The 23,271-nt window shown below is 45.9% G+C and overlaps 1 protein-coding gene across 1 annotated transcript in view; it reads right to left on the bottom strand.

Moving 5' to 3' along the window:
- Window positions 1-21,792: 21,792 nt before the first annotated feature.
- SOD1 (superoxide dismutase 1) overlaps window positions 21,793-23,271 on the bottom strand; it is an 87,057-nt gene continuing 85,578 nt past the window's right edge. Inside the window, exon 5 of the mRNA XM_085623104.1 lies at window positions 21,793-22,111. Coding sequence (XP_085479230.1) covers window positions 22,001-22,111 — 111 coding nt within the window. The 3' untranslated portion in view covers window positions 21,793-22,000. The remainder of the gene's footprint in view (window positions 22,112-23,271) is intronic.

Raw genomic sequence — 23,271 nt, 5'->3', positions numbered from 1 at the left:
CACAGTATTCAAAGGACAACCTGGACTGGGGCAGCACATCACAACTGAACCTGACAAACTTTGGCAGGGATAGGCTGGACATTTGTCACTTACCAGAGCAAAATACATTTTTGTGATGTAGGAGCTAACATGCAAGACATTTCTGCCCTTTGCTGTGTGCAAGGTAAAGGGTATTGCTGAGCTGCATGAGTTATAACCACAATGTCCCTTGTTGCTACTTATACTGTAGATCTTACAGGTCCTCAGCCGCAGCACTGTCCTGCCCTTCCACCTCAGTGGGGATGACGGACGCCACCTGTTCCTCTAATGGGTCCAACTCTTCCTGGTCCTCAGGGCTGCCCTCAGGTTCTTGGCTAGTTTCTCTTTGGTCCTGTGCTTCTCACACTCTGGCACGGTCCTTTTTGCTTGGCCTACACTATTAAATGCATCACCTACAGACCGCCAAATGGCTTCCTTCTTCCCTAATGACAATTTGGAGGTGACAACGATTGTTTTCATTTGCTGTCACCTCCGATATTAAAATTTGTTTTTTCTCCTCACTAAAATTGCTCTCTCTTCCCCTGGATTTCTGTCTGGACATCTCGGCTTGTGTTGGGGTTGTTGTACTCGCTGCTTGTGCTTGCTGCTCCCTCCATTTATTGCATTTGGTGAACTGCAAGAATGTTTTTGTTTGCAATGCGTCGCTCTTTGAGGCTTTCTGACCCATGATGCACTCTAATGTGACACAAAGCGGATTTGAAGCACGTAAAGATTGCTTTACGACCCGCAAATGAGCTTAGCATCACTTTGGCAGCAAAAGCATTATATTCCTTTACGCCATACGTCCAATGGATGCGCCAATATTTTTGATGGACATTACGACATGGTGTGCCATACTGTAAATACAGCACTTCCATGTTGAAGTGTCATATCATAGTGCAACTTTTTCTAATGCATCAGTAAAGCGATGCGTCAGTTTTCATAAATATGCCACTGTGTTATCCTAGTTTCTCCTTGAAAGAAAACCAGACTGTCCCACGAGGTGCCACTATTTATTTGAATAGCACTGCATCTATTTACAGAACAGATATTGGCCTCTATGAACTGCAATTCATCAGGTCTTTGCCAACATTGGGAATAATAGAGATCCACTCCCTCAGCACCCCGTATGGTGTCTAACATGGTCACAGTCTCCTACAAGGAACTGTACAGGCATGCTAGTATTGGTTTGTATCCCTTCCAGCACAAAAAACAATCCTGCCCATAACACAGGCAGCCTTGTAGCATGGTACACAGATGACTTGCTGGCATAAGGCAGCACACCGTACACCAACGCTGGGAGAGCAGATGTGCACCATTAGTTAGTAGATTAGGCAAATTTCAATGTTCTACCTTTCACGCAGCTCAGCGTATAAAGATGTTGCATGAGAGAAAAGTAAAAACAGCCCTATATTTGGAGCACAACATTCATGAGCCCAGTCACGTTCCCCGTAACTAAGGCAACCCAAGTCAAGTGAAAATCTATTGAAACCGTAGATCTAGTTTTAAAGATGAATTTGCAAAATGGGAGAATAATTGCAGTAAAAAAAAGAGGCAGAAAAAAACCAGGATGTTTAGTTTCCGCACCACAAAAAGCTATATTAAGCTTGGTCCTCCAATTCATCTGAAAAGATGGACATGGTGGTATAAACCCATTCCAGGCCTTTAAGGTTGCTTTTCGTAACACACAAGGGAAAGATTGCGGTTAATACTGCTGTTCTGTACCAACACTTGCATCAGACAGGCTGAAGGACTGGAGCCGGTTAGCATCTACACTAGAGGTCCCCTTTAACTGGCATACCTAACACTGGCAATCAAAATTCAATTGAATGGAAGTATTTACATTCCAACTTATGTCCCAGAACGCAGTAAATCTGAGAGACCTACACAAAAAAGTAAGCATAGCTGCTTTCCTACTAAAATAGAATATGCTCTATTTTCAAGAAAATTGGGGGCATATTTATCAAGCAGTTGGGCCGTCCTTGTGCCATGCAAATGGACGCAAGGGTGATGCAACTACTAAGTAAGATTTATCAGGCCATGCAAGGCCACCATGTGTGGTCCGGAGTGGCTTGATCAATCTAGGGTAACGCAACGCAAACTGCTGCGTTTCGTTAGTCTGCTCCAGGGAGACGTTCCATGGGTTTTCCCACGCATCCACCCATGGATTTCGACGCATCCACCCATGGATTTCGACGCATTTCCAGATCTAACATTACTAGTAGACTTGGGAATGCATCAAAATGCTACACCTCCCCTGATGAGGCAAAATCTATATTTGTCCCGGTTTCTTTCCTCTTTCTCTGTGCTCTGCATTCTGTAGCACACAGAGAAAGAGGAAAATGGCTTTGAACATTGTTTTTGTGCCTGAAGATGTCCCTTCCTGCACAAAAAATATTCCCGCTTACAATGCAGGCACCCTTGCACCAGGGTGCAAAGGTGTCTGCGCTGGCGTAAAGAAACATCGTGTATCAGTGCAGGGAAAAGACAGGAATGCACAGTATAATGTTAGTTACTGTGCATCCCTGCCCTTTACCCATCACGCAGCTCAGCAAAGTGGAAACCTGCACGATTTTTTTTAAAATAAATGTGCCTCTTGCATGCACTGTTCTCACAAGATGTATGGCGAGGAGTAGGCTGGCAGCCCGGGGAAACCGCAGTACAGGTAAGGGACTATTTCTTTTTAAAATTAAAGTATTTTGTTTATTAGGGGGGGGGGGGGGTGGAGGCGGGTGGCAGAGCGGAGTTCCACATTTTTTTCCCCAACTCTGTGGACCTCTGCATAGTGGCACTATGCCCGCTCCACACAGGGGTAGATACCGGGGGATCCTTCACTTCAGTGGCCATGTTTCGATAGCCACCCACGTGTTTGCCCAGTTTTGTTTGCCTTGAGGGAATCCGGGACATAGGATAACTTCTTTATTCCTTTAAAAAAAAGTCATTAACTACTTAAAGGATACCTGTACAACAGGAAATACTCAATTCAGGACCTTTAGTCAGCCCATGCCCACGGTAATGGGTGATTAGCTTCCCCCCCAAAACTTCTAAAAACAATCTTGGCCCAAAAAAACCATGCACAATAAAAAAACATAACTACAACTCAGCATATATATTGAACCTGACAGCATAGGCTCTGTGGTCTACTCAGGAGGCCAAAGCTTCCTTTGGTTGGGGGTAGCTGAAAGCAGAACAGTGGACTCTCCACTTCACACAACAAGTTTTTGAGTAAGAGGTTCAGATCAGACAATATGGTAGCAGTATTTTACCTAAATCATCAGGGCAGTGTGAAAGTTGCAGCATTGAATGGGTTGGCACGACAGATCTGTCTTTGGTCAGAGTTCAATTAGTTGTCACTCAAGAGCGATCCATCGGTCAGGTGTTCAGGGTAAGTCAGCTCAGTGTGTTTCCAGCCCGCTCATTGATGTCTTTGACAAGGGAGGTGTTTGAGAAACTGGAGGAGTTCAGCATTCCCAAAATAGACCAGTTTGCTTCAGAAATTAATGCTTAGCTGTTCTTTCTGCACAATTATGCTATCCCCCAAAGCCTGGAGTAGATGTGATTCAGATGGCCACGGGACTGGACCTATGCTTTTCCAATGATTCAGAAAGTTTAGTTGAAGGTGAAGCAGGATCAGACGATTGCCTTGTTGGTGGGCCCTTACTAGTCCCATCATCCATGGTATCCATTGCTGCTTCAGTTTGTGAATTTTTTCAGTGTGGAGCATTCCCCTAGATTCATATCCTCATGTTTGTTCAACGATATCTCTTCCAATTCTGAGGCACCTCCGGTTGGGGGCTTGGCTAATGAACAGATATGTCTTGAGGTAAAAGGGTATTCGAAGTAAAGTGGGCTTCTGTTGCAGTACCCCCGCCTGCCCCCTGACTTTTTGCCTGATGCGAATGCATCTTTGACTGAGTACACTGCATTCCTGCTAACCAGGTCCCAGTGCCGGTGTTTTTTCCTAAAACTGTACCATTGTTTCCACAATTGGTGTACCTCTGAGTCACATAATAGTCCCTTGTAAAAGGTACAAGGGATACCAAGGGCCTTGTGGCCAGAGAGGTTCTCCTCTGGGGGCTGCAGCATGTATTGTACCACTCTAAGAGACCCTTCCCCTATCACAGGCACACTACTACTGCAGTCTGCATGATTTGGTGCAGATACAGTGAAGAGTCAACCTGGCACACATCTGTGTAGGCCAGGCCTGTAATAACTGCAAGAGGCATAGGTAAGCCGCCGTCCCCCACCCACCAGCAGGCCTTACAGCCCTAAGGCAGGGTGCAATATACCTCAGGTGAGGGCATAAATGAATGAGCAGATCTTCCCCTATAGTGTTGAAGTTCATTCTTAGACATAAGTGCACAGTGAATCCATACTGAGGACATGGGCTGGGAGCTAGCCACAGGTTTCACAGCTCCATGATTGCTTCACTGAATTCCAAGATGTCTGGCATTAGTGAGGGTTTATTAAGCTGGGAGGTTTGTTACCAGTGTTTTATTTATTAAGAAAAGCACCCAGAAATCCTACCAACTCACTAGTATGTACCTGACCTGTCCCACCCACCCCAGAGGTGGGAGCTTTTTGCTCCTGTGGGTCAGAAACAAAGGCTCCTCTGGGTAGAGGTGCTGTACACCCCCCCCCCCCCCCCCCCAAGTAGGAACAGCGTTGAAAGGCGGTGAGTCAAAGGCTTCCAGTCCTTTGATATGCTGATCAGGGCCTCTGCAGCTAGTGGAGATGCCTGGCACCCTGACCAAGCCCCATTTTGTTTGGGGGGGGGGGGGGGGGGATTAGGAGGAAAGGTCCATCCATAAGGTGCCCAGAGCTGAAGTGACATCACCCTCCACACTTTACTTTGACAATCCTTCATATTGTTTTGGAAGACTCTAGCCCATAGGGTTAGGGATATGCCACCTCCCCAGAGGGAGTGGGCATACAAAGGGTGTAAGCACTCTAAAGGTATGTAGCCCATTGGCTACTGCCTGCTGACCCCCTGTTACGCCCCAAAAACTAGTATTTTGGGGCACCCTTGAGCCTTAATCCTCAAATTACTAACAACCAACAAAGATGGACAAAGCATAGCAATGTAGCAGCGAAGTCTGAAGACACCACCTGACTTGGCCCCAGCCCTACCACCCGATCTGCAGCCCTCAAAGACCCGGCTAAAGAGTGATTCTTCTCGCAGCCTAGCGACCTCCAGAACCCTGAGAGTACTGCCTGCTTTCTAAAAAGACTCCTAATCTCCAGTGGACAGCAGACCTATCCAGAAGAAAAACAACTTTAAAGACAAAGTGTTCTGGAACTGCGAAACCGCCCACCTCCGCAACAGATGCACACAGCCAGAGTACAAGTGGCCAACCTGTCCAGAAAAGGTTCCCCAGCGAGTTTTAGCAAGAGATTCTGGTAAGACTCCACGTCAATGCTTACAGTCTCTGCACTGTGACACCCCCAACCTGCACTGGTAATCAGCCTTCCAAGGCCAAAGGACAACCCTGCAGCCGGAGCCCCTGGGCCTTTGGAGTTCTACCGAAAGTGTCCCAACGCTCCAGCACACCCCCAACTTACCTGGGCAGCTGTAGGTTTCTTTTGCTCAGTTTCCTGGCCTGAGCCTGCAGCCTTTGAGCTTCCAAGATTCTTCATTTGTTTGCATTGGGTGCCTGACACTGTTGGCACTCACTAAGCCGCTCCTGTGCCGCTGAGGATGTAAGTTTGGTACTGCCTTGTGGGGGCGCCCTCACCTGTCATTACTTTAAACCCTAGAGACTGGGTTAACAGTTCTACTTACCACCAAGTAGTACCACTTTGATTGCCCCCTTTCTCCATTGGATAACATTGGCACAAGCTTGACATCTGCACCAGGTCAGCACAGTGCCACCGGAGGTGCTGTGAGGTCACTTGCCTGGTACATATTTTTCCAAAAGCTCAATACCATAAATAGTTTACTTACCTACATATTGCGGATGGGAAAGCAATGTACGGATTGAAAAATGCATCAAATGTCAATGGAAGCACGTAACCCCTCCCCTCAGGAAACTCCACTGGCTACCTTTCATGAAGAGATGGCAAAACAAGCTACTCACTCATGCATTCAAGGCATTACACAATGAAGGACTGGCATATCTCGACCTACCCGTGATCTTTCACCAGCCCACCAGGAAACTCAGATCTGGATCCCTCACCCTAGCTGCCACTCGTCGCATACACTAGAAATACAGCAGAGGCCGCCCCCCTCTCCTATCTGGCAACCAAGACCTGGCACGACCTCCCTGTGCACCATAGAGCCTCACCATAGTTTCAGCAACATAGGAAGGACCTCAAGATATGGATGTTAAACCATTAGAAGAACAGGCAGCACTGTCCAATAGTGCCTGGAGACCCTCACGGGTAAAGCAGCTGCTCTATACAAAACCAGATTTACTTTTTGCATAGAAAATCAGTGATATTGCAAAACTGTTTTACTGCATCAAAGTAGCTTTGGTTCTACATAATATACTAAAACTAATATTTCTTACAATTGGTCTCGGATTTAGTTGTGTGTAATAATTTGCCTGTGTGTACAACAAATACTTAGCACTGCCCTCTGATAAGCCTAACCGCTCACCCATACTACCACAAAAGCGACCATTAGTATTATCTACTTTAGCCCCTGTAACAGCGCTGGGGGATCCACTGGAGCCTGAATATAATATACTAAAGTTGGGTATAGTGTGCACAGAGCCCGTTTCCTACAGTGTTCACCAGAGGTAGCTCCATTTAGCCAACATTCCAGGCACCTGGCAACACTTTAGGCTTATACAAGACATTGTTAGTCCTTAAACCAGTGATCCCTTTTGAGACTAGCGATCTCTCAAAAGACTGACAGTCAAGAGTTATGGATTTCTTAAAGTAAGGGTTCAACTTTGGCCTGGCTATTTCAACCTTGTGGGGAAAAATGGGTAGACAAAGCTTTTAGAGTCCGGATTGTGAGGCTCTGGTGCCTTTACCGTCCAAACCCAAAGTCAGACTACCTCCATTCCACTCTGAACCCACAGAGATCAGCTGCGGAGTGCCTCAGGGATCCTCCCAGAGCACCACTCTTTTCAACATCTATATGGCCCCGCTCACAGCCATTGTCAGTAACCACAAACTCAACATAGTTTGACACCAAACTGATCTTCTCCCTCACCAACAAACCAACAGTCGCCAAGAACAACTTCCATGACAGGCTAAAGGCTGTCGCTACCTGGATGAGGGACAGCTGCCTCAAGCTCAACTACGGAGACCGAAGTCCTCATCCTGGGCCCCACCCCTCCACCTTGGGTGACTCCTGGTGGCCCACAGATCTAGGACCCCCCCCCCCAAAAAAACCTTGGCATCATCCTGGACTACTTGCTCACCTTGAACCGCCAGATCAACAGTCTCCTCATCCTGCTTTCACACGCTACACCTGCTCCAAAAGATGTTCAAGTGGACCCCCACACGGAGCCCAGAGAGACAGTCACCCACACACATCAGCAGCAGACTACTACGGCAACGCACTACGCTGGCATCACCCAGAAACTGCAGAATATTCAGAAAACCTCCGCCAGACTCACCCTCAATATACCCCGCTGCAGACATCACCAAGCATCTGAGAGACCTCCACTGGCTCCCAATCAACCAAAGAAACACCTTCAAGCTCCTCACACACACGCCTACAAAGCTCTACATGAGAGGACCTGCGTACCTCAACCACCGCCTCGAAACCCACAAGAGACCTCCGTTCTGCTCATTTAACCTTGGCCACCATCCCACATATCTTTAAGACCACAGCTGGAGCAAGAGCCTTCTACCTCACAGCAGAGACCTGGAACAGCCTGCCTCCACCTCAGTCACTGCCTCAATTCAGGAAGCACCTCAAGACCGGGCTCTTCAACTGAACCACGGTTCGTAGTCGTGCTTTACAAGACCATGAAATTGATATATTTTCTCTCACGGAAACGTGGCTCGGCCCTCATTCTCAATCTGACATGGTCTTAGCAACCCCACAGGGCTATTGTATTCAGTCCTTACCCCGTCCTCTAGGTAGAGGAGGAGGGATAGCCATTATCCATCGAGAACACCTCCACTTCAAAACCTACGACGCCCAGGTTACCGACGCAGAAAGCCTGCATTTCTCCGTAACTCTCAACCCAACCACCTCCCTTACAGGACTCCTCATTTATCGCCCTCCTGGCACTCCGGGCCCCTTCATCAGCTCGCTTCTGGACCTAATTACAACCCAAGCCCACGCCTTCTCTAACTACATGATAGTTGGCGACCTGAACATCCACCTTGAAGACCTGGCCAACTCGGCAGCCCTTGACTTGATTCAAGATCTAGCGGCTCTTGACATCCGGTTACTAAACTCCGGTGCCACCCACACCAAGGGCCACCTCTTAGACCCTGTACTTACAAACTCGCCTTCAATGTCAGCCAAAGAGGCCTTGCCCCTCCCCTGGACAGACCACTTTATGGTCTCCTTCCAACTACCTGTAACCTCCAAGAAAAATCGCACACCCCCCACTTTTAGCAAGGATAGGACCTGGCCCAGACTCTCCACGGACGAATGGACTCAGACCCTGGAAAAAAACATCCCTGCCCAGGCAGAAGACCCAAATACCGCAGACAAAAGATTCAGAGATTGGATTACCGCCTCCCTAGACCTTATACTTCCACTCAGAAATAGGGAAAATAAAAACGGCAAACGTGGCTCAGCTCCATGGTATTCCACAGAGCTAAGAGCACTCCGCAAAAACTGCAAAAAGGCCGAACGTCTTTGGAGAAAGACCTGGCAAAATGCCAACAAAGAAGACTACCAGGCTGCGGTCAAAATTTACAAAGAAGCTATCAAATCAGCCAAAGCTTCCTACTATACCACACGCATACAAGAAGCATCCAATTCAGCCCGAGAATCTTTTTTAATCGTCAAAGAGCTGACCAAGGTCCCCACCACCTCCTCCTCTAACACACCCAAAGTCGACAGAAGCAATGAATTAGCCATTTTTTTCAACGAAAAAATCACCCGTATCCTGGCTTCCCTCCCTCCCTCCAGCCTTACGGAAAGCAGTCCGGTCCCCAATTTGTCTGAAAGCAGCTGTCGTCCTTTGCTTAAGACTTTTCGACCTGTCATTCCCGCAGAGGTTGAGCGAACCCTTGTAAAAATGAAAAGTGGATCGCCCCTGGACCCAGCCCCTACCAGGTTCCTTAAGACAGTAGCCCCAGTAATAGTTCCCACCATTACGGACCTCATCAACTGTTCGTTTTTACATGGCATCGTCCCCGACAGCTGGAAGAGTGCGGTGGTCAAAGCACTCATAAAAAAACCCCAGCTGGATCCAGCAGACCTGACCAACTATAGGCCAATATCCCTACTCCCTGGCATTAGTAAAGTCACCGAGAAATTGGTAAATATCCAATTATCTCAGTTCCTTGAGACAAACAAACTGCTCAGACAATCCCAGACCGGATTTCGCCCAGGCCACGGAACGGACACCGCACTGCTTGCGGTGATTGAAGAGGCAAGGGGCTTACTAGATTCAGGAGGATCAGTGGCAGTGATCCTCCTGGATCTAAGTGCAGCCTTCGATACGGTCAACCACCGTGTCCTTCTGAGCAGACTGGCGAAAGCAGGACTTACCGGGACAGCTATCGGATGGATCGAATCCTATCTTACAGGACGCACCTTTCAAGTCTGGGATGACAGTCACCACTCATCCACCCTCCCACTCACCAGCGGCGTGCCTCAGGGCTCTTCCCTGAGCCCCACGCTTTTTAATGTCTATATGGCCCCCCTCGAGGACGTGGTAACACCATTTAACATCAAAATGGTGAGTTACGCCGATGACACCCAACTGGTTGTCTCCCTGTCCCAGCTGATTGACCATCCGGAAAACCTGACTAACTGCCTCAAACATCCACAACTGGATGAACGAATCATCTTTGAAATTGAATGGGACAAAGACAGAGGTAATGTTACTCGGTAAGCAATGGACATCTATCCCTCCCACGATATGGCCCGATGTGTTCGGTGAAATCCCCCCCCCTAAATCTGAAATCAAAACACTCGGGGTGTGGCTAGAGCCACAACTCACGATGAAGACCCAGGCTACCAAAACCTCGGGCACATGTTTTGGGCTCATGTGTAAGACTCGTAAAATCCTGCCCCTACTCCCTCCTATGTCCAGAAAGCTCCTTATCCAGGGCCTAGTGCTGTCCCGCTTAGACTACAGCAATTTAGTCTATCTGGGTGCCCCTGAGGCTACCATCTCGAAACTCCAGCGCACACAGAACGCGGCAGCACGTATGATCACCCACACCCCCTCCAGAACATCTGCCAAGCCAGCCCTTAAAACCCTGCACTGGCTACCGGTGCGCCAAAGGGTGCACTTTAAAGCAATGTGTATCACACACAAGCTCTACAACGGTTCCGGCCCAGCGATCCTCAGCAACATGATTACACCCTATACAGCAACCAGAGTGCTACGATCGCAAAATGAGAATCGAGTCCACATTCCCAGATTCAAAAAAGTCCGCACGGGAGGCCGCCAATTCTCCGTTCAGGCGGCCAAAGGCTGGAACGCACTCCCCCTGGCCCTCAGATTGGAATCCAATTACCTTGCGTTCCGAAAAAAACTTAAGACCCACTTGTTTCCCAAGTAACACCCTTCGACTACCTCCCGTCTCAATAGGTTCAAGTTACATAGCGCGGGGATACCCTTGGGTCACCAGGCGCTGTAGAAATCGCTAAAATAAATAAATAAATAAAAATAAATAAGTCACTTTGACTCAGTTACTAGGCTTTTTTAAAACCTTTCTAAATAGACTAGTGTAAAGATCTCATGTTCCACCTCGGGATTTGCCATTGGCCTCTTTGCAGTTTCCTTCGTTTGAGTCAATGGAGCAGGTTTCTTTGAAGTTTTTGACCCTGAAGGTGTTTCTGGTGGCTGTAACCTTGGCAAGTAGGATAGGGAAGTTGGTGGCTGTTGTGTTTGGAACCATTTTTGAGATTTCTCCTGGATCGGTTAGTGCTTAGACAGTGTTCAGTTTGTGCTGAAAGTCCCATCAGGGTTTCATTGCTCAGAGGATGCAGTACTCCTTTTTTTAAATCTTTCCCCAAGTTCAGGAAGGGAAGTTACTTCATACATTGGATTTAAAGAAGGCTCTCAGTTTATATGGAGCAGACAGCTGAATTGTGGAAGGGGGTGCCTTGTTTCTGACATTTGGCATTACTGGTCAGAAATTGAAGCTGTCCATGGCTACTTTGAGTAGATGGCTAAAATGGTTAATTACTTTCGCTTACATGGCGAAGATAGAAGCTCTTCCTACTGTTATTCAGGGACGAACAACTAGAGGAGTGGCAGCCTCTTCTGTTAGATGTTTGTAAAGCGGCTACACGGGCCTCGCCTAATACGTTTATCAAACATTATCAGTTGTGCGTAGGACAGAAAGTTTATCAATTTTGGGGGCATTAAAGAATTTGAGACCTGAACCACTATTCGGGTTGTGATAAATGAGAATTGTAGCATCATTTTGACTGATTCATTTAATTGAAGCTGTTTTTTCTGCTCTGTTATCGGCTCATATGGTAATGACCGATGTGGAGATTGGAATGAGGGTAATGGTTCATTACTTACCAATAACCATTATTCCAAGTCAACAACCTTCCAGTCACAGTTGTTTCCTCTCCCCTTCTCCCTGACGGTTTGCTTCAATGTTAGACTTAGGAAGTAAGGTTGGTGTTTACAACATTTATAGGCAGTATGGGAAGCAATAGTAGGTCAGCAGTGGGGATGGGGAAAAAGGGCCTTTAATCTACTTGGCGATTGTTCTGGTGGGAGAAGCATACACTCATTCTGGTAATGACTGACGGGGAGGTCACTGATTACTGGTAAGTTACAGGCTATTTCTGTTCTACCTACACCTTCCCATGTATTGTTCCTTCTCAAATCAGTTTCCCTCCCCACACCAGCATATACACTCATTTCCCTCCTCAACTACCTGTGTTATGGTATTAGGGGACACCCTCCCAAAACCCACTGCGGGGTTGGTCAATCCCTGACCCATCTGCTGATTAATACCTTAACTTTGCTTCTCCCCCCCCCCCCCCTTTTTGCTCCTCCATGCTCACCTTTATCTACCTTTTTTTCCTCCATAGCTCACTCTACAACACACTTTTTTGCTTTTGTACTCACTGTGTCAAGGTAGAGATTACCATGATCCTGCACTTTACCTATTTTATATTCCAAATTTCAACACGCACATTTAGGAATGGTCATATGTTCAGGATTTACGATTATCATTCCGACCCTCCATTATAGAACACATTTTTCTCTATACAAGAGTTCATTTGACATTCCTCAAGGGGGTATTCCTCAAAAATACCTTAAAGTGTCTTGGAATAACCACAAAAAAAAAAAAAAAAAACACAACTGTCTGATGTGGGGACCAGCCTCTATTCTCTTTCAGAACCAAAAGGACACAATGGAGAGCTATAAAAAAGCCTTCAGTTCTAGGATCATTATATTGAGGTAGGCATCTTAAGGGTATACTTAAGACTAGTCCGTGCAATAAAACAAATTAAAAAAATTAAATGCAAAACGGGTGGAGTGAAACGGAACCCCACCAAATGTTTTGCCTACAGAGGAAAAAAACTGTGTTAGGGTGAAAAGAATCAGGGAAGGTAGAGGGTTACACTATTGGCTTTGAAAGGTTACATGCACCACATGCATCTTGAAGGGAGGGAGCCACAAAGATATCAAGGTCTCTGGAACCACCATGATATGGGTGCTAGCAAGGACAGATCCCATTTCCACACATACACTTTTAATTACGGAGTGCCTGTAGCCACTCTGCAGTTACAGTTAGGCTTTCCAGTGATACAAATTCCTTGGATTTTTCCTTGCTTATTTTTTGCCACAGTTTGCCGAAGCTCCACGAATATTTGCAGACCTATTGCGTTATATTCATTGGCTAATGATGCGAAGTTGAGGCAATTCATTAAGGAGTTGCAGAGAACTAAGCCAAAATACGTTTTTCCACCAGTGGATTTTCCATAGACTTTTTACAAAGACATACCAGCAAAATGGGCATAGGATTCTTATACAAATTGGCAGGATTATACAATATGGGGTAGAAAGGATCCTATTTGGTACAGGACGTAATTTGGTTAAGTCGTTTCAAACTTATAAGGCAGTAAAACTTAGTGATATATTAGGCTGCGTATACCATGGTACATGCTAATAAGACAGTATAGGATTTGCGAATGACTGCCTTTGCAAAAGTAAAAGACATGTTGTTGAGCTCACTTAATTTGCATTGTGGATTTTAAGTTGAAATTTGGTATACTGCTGTTTAATAACATATAAAGGCTGGAGGCACTTTAGATAAGTCTGTAAAGGCAGGTAAAAGTAGTTTCATTAATATATATACACATACACACACACATATATATACATATACACACACAAGTTTACAGCGTACCGCAGTACTACCTAGAAAGTACAGCTATACTTTAATGAAGAAAAACAAATTAAAAATACTTTCAGAAATAGTGTCCTACAGTATATTTGTTTTTAATAAATATGTAAAAGAATTCCAAAGTACAGCGGTACTACCTAGAAAGTTGTGCGGTACACTATCACTATATTTCAGTGAAAGCGTTTATATTTGATATTTCAGAAAATTACGACTACTGCAGTACTTGCACACTTAAAAAAATTGTACAAAAGTGTACATTGTAATATACTATTTCATAAATAGAATGCTACAGTGTATTTACGTTTGTTTACATATTCATTTTTATCTTTCTGTAGCTACCCTGGTACTTTATAGGTACTAGCATGGTACTCTAAACTGTTTCATAAAAAATATATAATATATAATTTAATAAAACTAATTTTCCCTATCTCTACAGACTTATCCTACAGACTTATCCAAGTTGCTGCACTCACGGTTATGCACTTTTTATATAGTAAAACACTATATTGCCACTTAAAACGCAGACTAGGTGTGGGCTAAGCAACATGGCTGCCTTTTACTTTTGTAAAGCCAGTCATTAGCCGATCATATACTGTTCTTTTAAATGGGGATGTACCACAATATACTGAGAACCAATACTTCTAGGACACACTGCACTCTACCAGACACTCCACAACATGCTATTTACAACATCCCAGTTCACTCTACGTCCCTCAACTCTAAGACACTATCACACCTGTCTATAGCAAGCCACTACACAGTACAACATGCAACTCCACTCGAATATACCACAGGCTGCACCAATCCACAACTCTACTAGTCTATGCCCCCCCCACTATACGCCACGACAATCTACGAAACGCCACTTGAAACGCAAATGTATAACACGACGCTCCTTCAATCTACGACACCATTCCACTTTGCCACTCTGCTACTACCTCTATGCCACTACACGCCAATTACTCTACTGTACTGTCATGTACCACTGTACTCTATAACACACTACTGCACTTTACTCCACTGTACTAACTACTCCACGCCACTCTACCCTACACAATGTACAACATGCCATGACAGTACTCCACTCTGCCCCTCCACTGTACACCACATTTACAACACCACTCCAATGCCGCAACTCCACTATACAAGACACTACATAACAGTACAACACTTCACTGTACTCCATTTAACGGCACCACTCCAGCATATCACACGCCACTGTACCATATGCCACTGCACGACACGCCACTATAAGACACTCAACACACCATTCTGACAAACCAAGGCAGGACACCACTACACTACGCCATTCCAATCTACTGACATGCCACCCCACTAGACGACACAATATAACACTCCAATCTAAGACACTGCTTTCTATGCCACACTATTCCACTCTACCATACTGTAGAGAACACCACTCCACAAATCTAATTGAAGACACTATGGAAAACGCAACTGACACTACTCTACAAGATGACACTAACCTACACTATAAAACATGCCAGTACACAGTAAACCACGACACCACTCCAATATAAAACACTCCACCCTACAGCATGCCACTACACTGTTAGCCACTCCACAACCCTCCATTGTATGATACTGTATGACACACTACTCCACTCTTTGCCCCTATACTCCACTGCACGCAAATCCCGCTATGCCAATGGACTGTATGACACTACTCCTCTGAAGGTCACTTAATTAAAACTCTACTCCACTGTATGCCCCTCCACTTATTCGACACTTCACTCTACCATAGACCACTTTGACATTACACTACACTCTACACCCCTCTAAGACACTTAGATACTAAAACACTCCACTGAACTGTACGAGACGCCATTACACTCTGACCTTCACTCCACACCATTCCACTGCACTCTGCTAGATTGTACGTCCCTCCACGGCAGTCTCCTCCACTGTACCCTGCCGCTCCACATGACAATTTGAAACATTTCACATTTTTAAAAATATAGAAATTCAGTAAAAACAGTAATGTTACATTTATAATTCAATATAAAAAGGGCATAAGCAGTGCATCATAAAGGTGTGAGTTATAGGTAACGCAGTGTGGCTAGCGAGTGCACACCAATGTGTAAGGAAGTGTTAGAGTTCTAGTAATTTGAAGGTGGGGGTTTAAATTATAAATTTAAGGTGCCACCAACTTTAAAATTCCTAATGTTTGTGTAGTTCAAGTTTGGTTTGCACAGAATACTTTTTTTTTAGCTACAACCAAGTTAACCTTAGTTTCCATTTTGAGAATACACACGTTTTTACAGTGAAATAAAGGTTACATGGATGTTGTAGTTAGACTCCCATTTCACTCGTACAAAACCATTGCAATTCTGCAGTTCTAGTAACCAAACTATAACAATCCAATTTAAACAGCGGACCTTTCTTGCCACACCTCACACCAGTTCCAATAATTGAAATGACCGTGCAAACAACCCGGCCAGCCGATGAAAGGAGTCACTGTGTTCCAGATCAAAAGAGATTTACGAATAGATGGGGGTGCACAGTTCAGAGAGTCCAAAAAGCAAGTAGTTGTAAAAAAATAACTTCTTTATTTTAACTTTAAAGATTCCATCTGGTATAAAATTGTCCAGCCAACGCGTTTCATTCCCCCATAGGAAACTTCATCAGGGCTTCTGTTTTCAAATTTGAGTCACTGAGTAATTTTCAAAACATTCATAGGGTGAAGTGTATTGCACTTGAACCTACAAGTCCTAGACCAGGCTTCCAAAACTTCCTTTCACCAACGAAAAGAAACAGAAAGAAAAGGAAGCTTTGGAAGCCTGGTCTAGGACTTATAGGTTCAAGTGCAATACACTTTACCCTATGAATGTTTAGGAAATTACTCAGTGACTCAAATTTGAAAACAGAAGCCCTGATGAAGTTTCCTATGGGGGAATGAAACCCGTTGGCTGAACAATTTTATACCAGATGGAATCTTTAAAGTTAAAATAAAGAAATAATTTTTCTACAACTACTTGCTTTTTGGACTCTCTGAACTGTGCACCCCCATCTATTCATAAATCTCTTTTGATCTGTAACCCAACAATAACTTGCACCCCCAAAATGCACTGTTATGACCTCACAAAAACATCACTCATGACATGGTCAGTGACATCACTGACTCACCCATACACCATACAGTTACTCATACGACCACGCTGAAGAAACCCTCCTACAGAGACACCAGCAAGCGGGCCAGCTGGTTCACCCCAGAACTTCTAGCCTCCAAGCAAGCCTGACGGAAACTTAAGAAGAAATGGCACAGTGAGCAGACTCCGGACAGCCACGCAGCCCACAAGGACACCACCCGCAACCACCATCACCTTATCAGGACTGCCAAGACCACCTTCAAACACCGCCTCGACAACAACGCACACAATAGCAAGGAGCTCTTCAAAATCGTGAAGGAACTTTCAAACCCCGGCTCCAACACCAACACCATTTCGCCTTTGCAAGCCCTGTGCAACTCCCTCGCCGCTTTTTCCCCACTGCAAGATAGCGGACACCACAGACCGCTTCAACACCACAGACCGCTTCAACACCACAGACCGCTTCAACACCACAGACTCTCCGCACACCATCGACCCCCTGGTAGCCTGGGCCAACGTGAGCCTCGATGACACCATCAAGACCATGAGCCCAATCCACTCCGGCTCCCAGTCAGACCATTTCCCGCACCACATCTTCAACAAAGCCAGCAGCTCCATCGTACCCTATCTGCGCAACGTCAATCTCTCCCTAGAGACCGCGACCTTCCCAGTGAGCTGGAAACACGCCGAGATCAACGCCCTACTCAACAAGCATTTACAATGCAATGGTCTCGGCATTGGTAAAGTTAGAGCTATTGATTGGCATTGCTCATGACATTTTTGTTTGTTTTTAAAACATTTAAAGAAACGGCATTGTCAATAGCTCTAACTTAACCACTCATTAAAACTTACAAAAATGGAATCTCTGATCCAAAGCGATTATATACTTAGGAGCATTAATTACATAAACACAAACCACAGCTATCGAGAATCGGAAGGCAATTTATTTTACAGATCCATTACCTACATTTTGACTAGACAGAGACGTGATCCTTATAAAACTTCAGTCCCCGCTACATTTAATTAACCATGAAGGGATTGAACAATGACCACAATTCTGCCCCTACACTGATACACACAAACTTTTCAGCGGTGTGCTAAGCTTGGTCTGTCATGCCTGCCTCTTTTATTATGAATGTTTTAAATTACAAATAAAGTTATGATAAGAATCAATTGTTAGTCTCGCCACAGCACCTACAGCCTATCTACACAGAATCACATATAGTGTTCATGATGCTGGCTCGCGAGGCAGTGCTCAAATGCATCTATGTGCGTCACACACACTCCCCTCTATAAACCGCAGGGACAGAAAAGGCTCCATTTCACACTGCTTTCTTCGAATCGCTTGCCCTGCATTATTTCTGAGGGCGGATTCCAGACACTGCTGCGTTTGCCTGTCGGGGTTTTCCAAGAGCTATATTCCCTCTCCGCCCACACGGATACATCGGCGAAAGGCATTCTCCCAAGCAGCTCCCTGCGCAGGGGTTGACACAGCCATATTTATCAGCCCTCTATCTACAGACAGGGAATACCGAGAAACCATCCCAATGCCGGCCCTGCATGTCAATGAGCCGGGGCGGGGAGCTCGGGCCGCCTCAGAAAGATACGGGCACGCAGCAGAGCGCGTGGGGGGAATGGATCCTTCCAACGCCATATTATGTGCAGCTGCTGGGGCTCCCCGTGCATACGAATGATACGCAGTGTAGCCGTGACAAGGAACCATTTGTTTTTCCTAGTCTGCACACACGCCACTCGCACCCCAATGTGACAACACCACATGCGCAGAGAAAGGCAGCCCCAATACAACCCAAGGACCCCACATACGGCATCTCTTACCGTGCATCAGCTGTGGCTCTGACCTCTTATCCACAACAATAACAGAGCACTTGCAACAGGCCTGAGCGGGGCGTGCAGGGGATTGTAGTTCCGGCACCGCGTCTCGAACAACTAGAAGTCCAAAGAAGACTACATTAACCGTGGGGTACAGCAGAAAGAGGGCGGGATCTAGAGTTGAGAGCAAGGAGCGCTGGGGGCTTTAGTTTCACCTACCCTTTATCGGTACAGAGAAGACCAATGGAGAGACAACATTTTCCGTCTAGCACAGCAAAAATGAATGGCGGAAGTTTGGCTTAGAGAGGGAACAGGACGCGTTTGGATATGTGGTTGGATGGCACGAAGTCGAGTAGAGGAAAGCAGCGGGGGCATTATACCGTACAAGTATTTGGTGTTGAGATCAAGAGGCGCTCCAGACCTGTAGGGAGTAATAGCGTCTTTGGACGGGACCTCTTGAGCTGGAGTGTTATTGGTTCCTATGATGGCCTATAATCAGGTTGGACTTGAGTAAATCATTTATTTCTCCACCAACCGGCAAGCAGTGGAAACACAGCTTAAACCGTCAACAAGGCAGAGCAAAAGGCACACCACCGCCTTTCTCCGAGGCAGAGCAGAAATGCCTCGGAGAAAGGCAGCATCCTTTTCGGATTCGGGGGCGTGTTTTGCTGTTGTCTCCTCCCTGAGACTTCTCGCAAAACCCCCCCCCCCCCCCCGATCCGAAAAGGACGGAGCCTAATCGGAGTGACTGACCTCTTCTCCAGTGGCTGGCCAGCATTTACGAGGCCAGCCAATGGAGAACAGGGGAGAAGAGGGGCGGGTTCAAGCCCCTCTTCTCCAAGTCATTAAATCTCGCGAGCGAGACTGCGCAAGCGCAGCCTTCGCTAGCCGAGGCCTAAAGACCCAAGCCAACTAAAGAACTTCCGGCCCATCTCCCCGCTTCCGTTAACAGCCAAGGTCATCGAGAAGATAGTCAGACAGCTAACCAGATACCTTGAAGAAACCGAATCCTGGACACTTCCCAGTCAGGGTTCCGCAGCAACCAAAGCACTGAGACTGCCCTCATCGCCACCACCGACATCAGGACCCTGCTGGACAATATGGTGAGACCGTGGCCCTCATCCTCCTGGACCTCTCTGCTGCCTTAGACACAAGTCTGCCACCGTACACGCCTCCACGCTGTAGGATCTGAGACAAGGCTCTGGAATGGACCACCTCCTTACTCTCCAGCAGAACCCAGAGCGTCAGCCTCCTCCACCCCCATCCCTCCCCCCCCTTTCCGATCCGAAGCCTACGAGATCTGCAGCGTACTCCAAGGCTCTTCCCTCAGCCCGACACTGTTCAACATCTACATGGCCCCGCTGACACACGTCGCCCGACCTCAACATAATCTACACCGACAACTCCAAACGGATACTTACCAAGGACCCCATCACCGCCAAATCCAACCTTCACGAAGGAATGAAGGCCGTCGCCGACTGGATGAAGATCAGCCGACTGAAGCTGAACATGGACAAGACTGAGGTCCTCATCCTCGGCTCCAACCCTTCAGCCTGGGACGACTCCTGGTGGCAGACGGCACTGGGGCAGCCCCGACACCCACCGAACATGCACACAACCTGGGAATCATCCTCGACTCAACGCTCTCCATGACCAAGCAAATCAACGCCGTCTCCTCCTCCTGCTTCAACACCCTCCGCATGCTCCGCAATATCTACAGGTGGATCCCGACAGACACGAAGAACAGTCACCCAGGCCCTTGTCAGTAGCAGACTACTACGGAAACGCCCTCTATGCGGGAGCCCCGACCAAGCTCAAACGTCTGCAACGCATTCAAAATGCCTCTGCGCGACTGATCCGACGTACCACGCCACAGCCACATCACACCCCACCTGAGAAACCTCCACTGGCTCCCTGTCAACAAGAGGATATCCTTCAAGCTCCTCATCCACGCACACAAGGCACTCCACAAGACCGGCCCAGCCTACCTCAGACTTTCCTTCTACATCCCCAACCGCCAGCTCCGCTCTGCCGACCTCGCACTCGCCACCGTCCCTAGCATCCGGAGAACAACCACCGGCGGAAGATCCTTCTCCCACCTCGCCAAGACCTGGAACACCCTCCCACTGAGCCTATGACCCAAGACCTGCTGACCTTCAGGAGGATACTCAAGACATGGCGGTTTGACCAGTAGCGCGCCCCCCCCCCCCCCCGCCTCCACCTCGCAGCGCCTTGAGACCCTCCTGGGTATGTAGTGCGCTCTACAAATGATTGATTGAACCAGTCACTCACCCATACAGCTACACACACTCACATATACAGCCAGTCACACACCCACTCACCCATACAGCCCCTCAACACAACCACTCATACAAGCGCTCACACCTCCATATTACTTACATACCCATTCACACATACATAAGCACTCACATCCACTCATACAGCCATTCACACACTCGCTCATAATACAGCCACTCGTACATCAATTCAATTAACCAAACACCCACTCAAACAGCCCCTCACTCATCCATACAGCCACTTATACACCCAATCACTAACTCATGCAGCCATTCAGAAACCCACTCCACCACCTATACAGCCACATACACACCCATTCATACAGCCACTCACCCAGTCACACAGCCACTCACATGTGCGAAGTACTATCACTCATTAGTAGTACACCCAGTATACTAATTTAACTTTTGTAGTAGCTTAGTATGTTTAATGATCAAAAACTTAGAAAATACTTACACCCAGAAAGCCCGACAGACCCATTGAGCCACTCGCACACCCGAGAAAGCAACAAAGCCACTTACAGATTCATACAGTCACACACACCCATACAGCGATTGAGACACCCACTCAGATAGCATATGTTAGAAATGATATCACTCATTAGTACTACAGAAAGTATACCAATTTAAACATATGTAGTAGCTTAGTATATCTTTAAATTAAACAAACTTACTAAACGCTCACATAAACTGGATGTCATTTGGGAGGTAACTGACCATGTCACACAAGAGTGCTCGAAAGATTTAAATTTGGAGAGCCCTGAACTTGGCAAAGCTTTGTAGCCTAACCATAAAATGTGCTCTTATACTTATTCAAATAAATGTTACATAAACTATATAAACAAATACATCCATGCCCAAATAGCTAATCCCTACATGAAGGTTTTCTGGCATGTTCTCAAACCGCAGGATAACTTCAGCACATGTTCACAAAAAGGATAGCGGTCTACGTAAAATATTTCATCCACCCAGCAGATCTCCCAAAGGTTAATCAAAATTTTTTACACAAAAAGTAGTAACAGAAATAGTGTAACTGAATACATTTGAACACCAGTACACTCAACAATATGCAGATATTCTTTAATTAGTACTACAATACAATTTAAAACAATTAAATCATAGAAATGAAGTGCCACTGATAAGTCTGGCTTCTGCCATGCTAGGTTTAAGAAGGTATGCCAAACGTTCAGTTTTGAACTGTAGTTTACTGGCTGGAGCTACCACAGTTTATATGCTGTAACAAGTACTATATGGTGCAGAAAGCAATGGGATTCAGCACTCAGTTATCCCAATTACACCACAAGCCAAACGACCACCAGCATTTCCAGTAATCTTGCTTTCATCGTTGTCCCCTTTGCCCAAGTCATCTTCTTTCTCATGAACCTGCAAGAAAGCATAAAAACATACATGAATTACAGATTTACAGTATAAAACGGAGAGCTTCACCAGAATCTATATATAGCAAGTGCTTATTCGCCACACGAAAATAAAATAATATTTCGTGAACAAAAAAACTAAATGACGCCAGCAATGCTGGTTTAGGGAACGATGAGAAATCATAAATGGTTTTTAATGTCAATGAAGTACTACTGCACATGTACTACTCTTGGTGTTCTTTGCTAGGCAAAAATAAACAGCAACGTGTTCTATCTGCTCCAAGCTGCCAAAACACTTAAAGAAACCGAATGCCTTATAAATGTTCACCCATCATTTAAGGGACAGATGTGTGTTTTCATTTGCCCTACCCCTAGCATTGATCACCATTCTGTTGCAACGACTACCAGTATAAAATATGGAACGCTATGATCACTATAACTTATTCATGCCTTCGGAATTGATGTGGGATGGATCCTTAACTGATAATATTGCATTCCACTCATGTTTGTTACACAAGCAACTTTTGAAACTTGGCTGTTCTACATTCACAAGGTATGTCCAAATCCATCATGTAGCGTTTGAACTTGGAGTAGGTATAATTTAAGAAAAAGTTAAAAATGCATGCATTTAAAGACCAAGAATGGCGGATGTGAATTCACACAATTTCAGACAGTCTCCTGCCTCATACACAGGAGGTCGCACAGTGTAGAAATACCAGCTATACACGTTTGCTTACTCGTTTACTTCAAAACAAGGAGGTTGAATTGGTGCATGTGGCTTGATAGTTCAAAAACCACTATGACAAATAATGCCATGAATCTGTTATTGTCCACATGTTACACGTCAAAGTAGAGAGTTTGTACACATGCAATTATTGTGGGAAAGACACTGTGCACTACGACTTCTTTGAATCAAGCATTAATACAATGTGTGGTAACTGTAGGCATGGCAGATAGCCAGATTTATATGTATCCAATTTAGACAGAATGACAAAGGCTAATGACGTTGATCTTTAGTTACGGGTTCTTGTGAGCCAGAGGAGAGAGGGGCAAGAAAAAAAAAAAAAAGTATAGGCCTCTTTGTATAATCTCAACTTTTCTAGGAGGGTTACCTTGATGTTGGGATTCAAATGGCTACAAAAATTAGGTCCATGTGCCCTACCCCCA

Source organism: Triturus cristatus, chromosome 8 (genome assembly GCF_964204655.1).
Source record: "Triturus cristatus chromosome 8, aTriCri1.1, whole genome shotgun sequence".
Lineage (NCBI taxonomy): Eukaryota > Metazoa > Chordata > Amphibia > Caudata > Salamandridae > Triturus > Triturus cristatus.
This window is presented reverse-complemented; position numbering and strand designations above follow the sequence as displayed.